Raw genomic sequence first — 3,606 nt, 5'->3', positions numbered from 1 at the left:
CCCCCATTCCCAGGGATGTTCCCCATTCCCAGGGATGTTCCCCATTCCCAGGAACATTCCCCATTCCCAGGAACATTCCCCACTCCCAGGAACATTCCCCACTCCCAGGGATGCTCCCCCTGCCCCTGCTGCCCAGGGTCACTATTTTATCAATTTTCCCCTCATTCCCAGGTTCCTTTCTCCCCTTCCAAGACTCCTGCACTCCTCAGCCCTGATCTCATYTCACGTTCTGAGGGGGTTTGTGGAACATTTCCCACCTCCCAGACCTCGTCCAGCTCTAATCCTCGTTCTTCCTGGGGTGTCCTGGGCTTCCCACAAACAGGAGCCACCTCTCCTCAGTCACCTCTCCTCCTCTGACAGCATTCCCCAGTTCCACTCTGGAGGAGATGGGGCRCAAGGAAGAGGACGACAGCAGCTCCTGGAAGAAGCAGACCAGCAACATCCGTAAAACTTTTATCTTCATGGAGGCGCTGGGATCGTGAGTACCCCATCTGTCCTGGGGTAGGAGCACCCCCAGACCCCTCCTGGTCCTGGTCAGGATCCCATGGGAATGTGGGGAATAAAGGAACAGCTCCCCAAAAATGGGAGGGAGCACCCAGGGATGCTGCTGCTGCTGTTCTGATTTTCCCAAACAGCATCAAACCCACCCCAGCACAGCCCCAAATCCCTCTGCCCTTCCCTCCATCCCATAACCCTCAGAAATTCTGGATAAAGTGTTTTTTTCTCACTGCTGCAAGGTCGGGGATGGCGCAGGCACAGCAATCACAATAACAATCGGTAAATTTAGCWCAGGAGCCCTGACTCAGTGGGGGAATGAAACAAAAACAAGGATGTTGGAGTTGTACAATCCTTCCCTGTGCCTCAACGGCTTAATTTGCCTATTCATGGGGSTGAGACAACAAAACATTCCCAAGGWGGTGGGGGAGGAATTGAATTACCTCCACCAGCAAGTTCTGACATTTTCTGGGACTTCCGAGCCCACGACAAAGATTCAAAGAAGCAGTTACTCCAAATTCTGTGCCTTTTCAGCCTCAGAGATTAATTAAATTACCAGCACCTTTCACCTAAGGAATGAGGTTAGGAAAGGCTTTGTTCTCTCCTAGCCCACTTGTTGATTCATCATTTTTAATAAGGGCCATAATTATTATAAACTGTTTGGGACAGAGATGKAGAACAGATGCCCCAGCAGCTGATTTGTAGGTTGTTCATTTCCTACTATTGCTTCAATAGGAAAAAATTAGCATTAGAATTTGGGATTTTTTTTCTTCGCATGCATTTCTTCACCCCCTGAAGGACTGAAATGAAGATCTGGGACCCAAAATTCATTATCATAGTGGGATAGTGGGGCTTTGCAGATTCAGAGCACTGAATCTGTGTCTGTTTTGAGGATCAGRGAGGACTGACCTGGCACAGCGTGCACTGTCACTGCCCGAGCCACGTGCTCAGCTCCCCACGACAAACCTTTAACAGGATTGGGGTTATAAATACTAGAAATCCCATAAATCCTATAAATACCTGCTCCTGGCTGCTGGGGTGAGCCCTGCCCGGGACTGTCACTGTCACTGTCACTGTCACTGAGGGGACACAGCAGCAGCACAAAGGAGAACAATCAGGGGCTGATTTAAACACGAACTGAGGTTCTGCTGTTTTGCATTTCAGAGGAGCAGAATGTTGGGTGATCCCGACCCAAACGCAGCTCCTGASGGACTGTGCACCAGGAACAGAGAAATCTGTGGGGTTTTGTTTTTATTGCACACCCTGCCCTTGAATATCCTCTGCTGGGGGGTACAGTCCCAGCTTTGGAATCAGAGCCACCACCACGTTTTTCCCTCGTTATTTCCCCTCTCTGTAAATCCCTCCCAGCTCTGAGATTCACCCTCTGCCCTCCCTGCAGAGGCGCCTTCTCCGAAGTCTTCCTGGTGAAGCAGAAAAGCACCGGCAAACTCTTTGCTCTGAAATGCATCAAGAAATCTCCTCTGAGCAGGGACAGCAGCCTGGAGAACGAAATAGCAGTGCTGAAAAAGTGAGTGCAAGGAACACCCCTGCAAAGGGAATGTTAAATAAAGGGTCTGGTGCCCGCCTTGGATGGGCATCAGTGATCCTGTGCCATGCAGGGCAGGGAGAACAGCCCCACAACACCCAGGGAGCTTTCCCTGCTGCTTAAAATCAAATTTTCCACCTCAGCAGCCKCTTCTGTCCTTGCTGGGTTTTGTTTCTGAGCCACGTTTCCCTTTGCAGAATAAAGCACGAAAACATCGTGACTTTGGAAGATATTTATGAGAGCACAACGCATTTTTACCTGGTGATGCAGCTGTGAGTACAGCAGAGCTGTGTGTGTGGGGCCCAGGGGATGGAGCAGGGTGATGGGTGGGATTTCAGCACCCACAGAGTCCCTGGAAAAACCTGGACCCATCCTCAAAAATAACACCAACTTTSCAAACCATGGTTCGATCTCTTCATGCAAATGAGCTGCTCACAGTTTAGCAGGGCACAGACTGAAGTATTTCTAATTAAAGCTGTGCCACGCAGGGTTTCTAGAAATGGAATGGGCACCGTGTCAGCAGCAGAGAAAGTGCTCTGAGCACCCGGCTGCTGCTGCTGCTGAAGTGCAGATTTAGAAAAAAACCCTAAATCCACTCAGCAGGGCTGGATCCCTGCAGCTCAGTCCTGCCAGCACTGGCCTCACAAGCTCACCCCAATTGCCCAGGTTGCCCAGTAACCCCCAGTGGAGCCTGAAACTGCACCCAGGAGCATCCCCTCTCAGCCTCAGCATTCCAAAAGGTGCTGCTGCCCTGACACAAAAGCACAATTAGCTTTATTTAGGGTTTTCTCAGTCCTCTCCTGCCTAAGCTGCACGTTCTGCAGGGTGTCTGGGGGAGAGCTGTTTGACAGGATCTTGGAACGGGGCGTTTACACGGAGAAGGACGCCAGCCTGGTGATCCACCAGGTCCTGACAGCTGTGAAATACCTTCATGAGAATGGGATTGTGCACCGGGACCTGAAGGTGAGCCCTGTCCCCGTCCCCATGGCCAGGGGGAGCTGGCCCTATTCTACCCCACCACCTTCTGCTCTTTGCTGCCATTTCCCCACCACAAATTTCACCCTCTGACCATCCCCCCCCGTGTTCACAGCCCGAGAATCTCCTTTACCTGACCCCCGAGGAGAACTCCAAAATCATGATCACRGATTTTGGCTTGTCGAAGATGGAGCAGAAYGGGATCATGTCCACGGCCTGTGGGACTCCGGGATATGTGGGTGAGCACTGGGCTGAACTGGGGGGAATTCCTGGAAAAGATTGTGCAGGTACAGGGCATTGCCTGAAAAATGGGGAAAATACATCAGTGTGGTGATAACAATGTGCTGCTCACAGATGCACTGCACAGACCCCATAAACAGCAGTAGAGACTGAAAAATCTCAGCGTTTTAAGAATGCAAAGAAAAGGGTGATTGCAAGGGCAATATATTGATTGAAAAAAAAAATAAAAATTATTTTAATGCAATGGGGTTTGTTTAATTCCCACCAGACGGCATTGGCCGGATGCAGCTCACCGGGTAAACCTCAGCATGCAGGCAGTGATTGTCTGTGGTTCTTTCTATTTAATGGTG

The 3,606-nt window shown here is 50.6% G+C and overlaps 1 protein-coding gene across 1 annotated transcript in view; it reads left to right on the top strand.

Annotated features, from left to right (window-relative positions):
- The first annotated feature begins 217 nt into the window (after window positions 1-217).
- CAMK1G (calcium/calmodulin dependent protein kinase IG) overlaps window positions 218-3,606 on the top strand; it is an 11,375-nt gene continuing 7,986 nt past the window's right edge. Inside the window, exons 1-5 of the mRNA XM_057387482.1 lie at window positions 218-478; window positions 1,895-2,023; window positions 2,239-2,313; window positions 2,866-3,004; window positions 3,132-3,346. Coding sequence (XP_057243465.1) covers window positions 387-478; window positions 1,895-2,023; window positions 2,239-2,313; window positions 2,866-3,004; window positions 3,132-3,346 — 650 coding nt within the window. The 5' untranslated portion in view covers window positions 218-386. The remainder of the gene's footprint in view (window positions 479-1,894; window positions 2,024-2,238; window positions 2,314-2,865; window positions 3,005-3,131; window positions 3,347-3,606) is intronic.

The sequence above is a fragment of the Malurus melanocephalus genome, unplaced genomic scaffold, assembly GCF_030028575.1.
Source record: "Malurus melanocephalus ecotype Western Australia unplaced genomic scaffold, MMel_1.1 scaffold_1224, whole genome shotgun sequence".
NCBI lineage: Eukaryota > Metazoa > Chordata > Aves > Passeriformes > Maluridae > Malurus > Malurus melanocephalus.
Note: the sequence above shows the minus strand (reverse complement) of the source record. Positions and strands in the feature narration are given on the sequence as shown.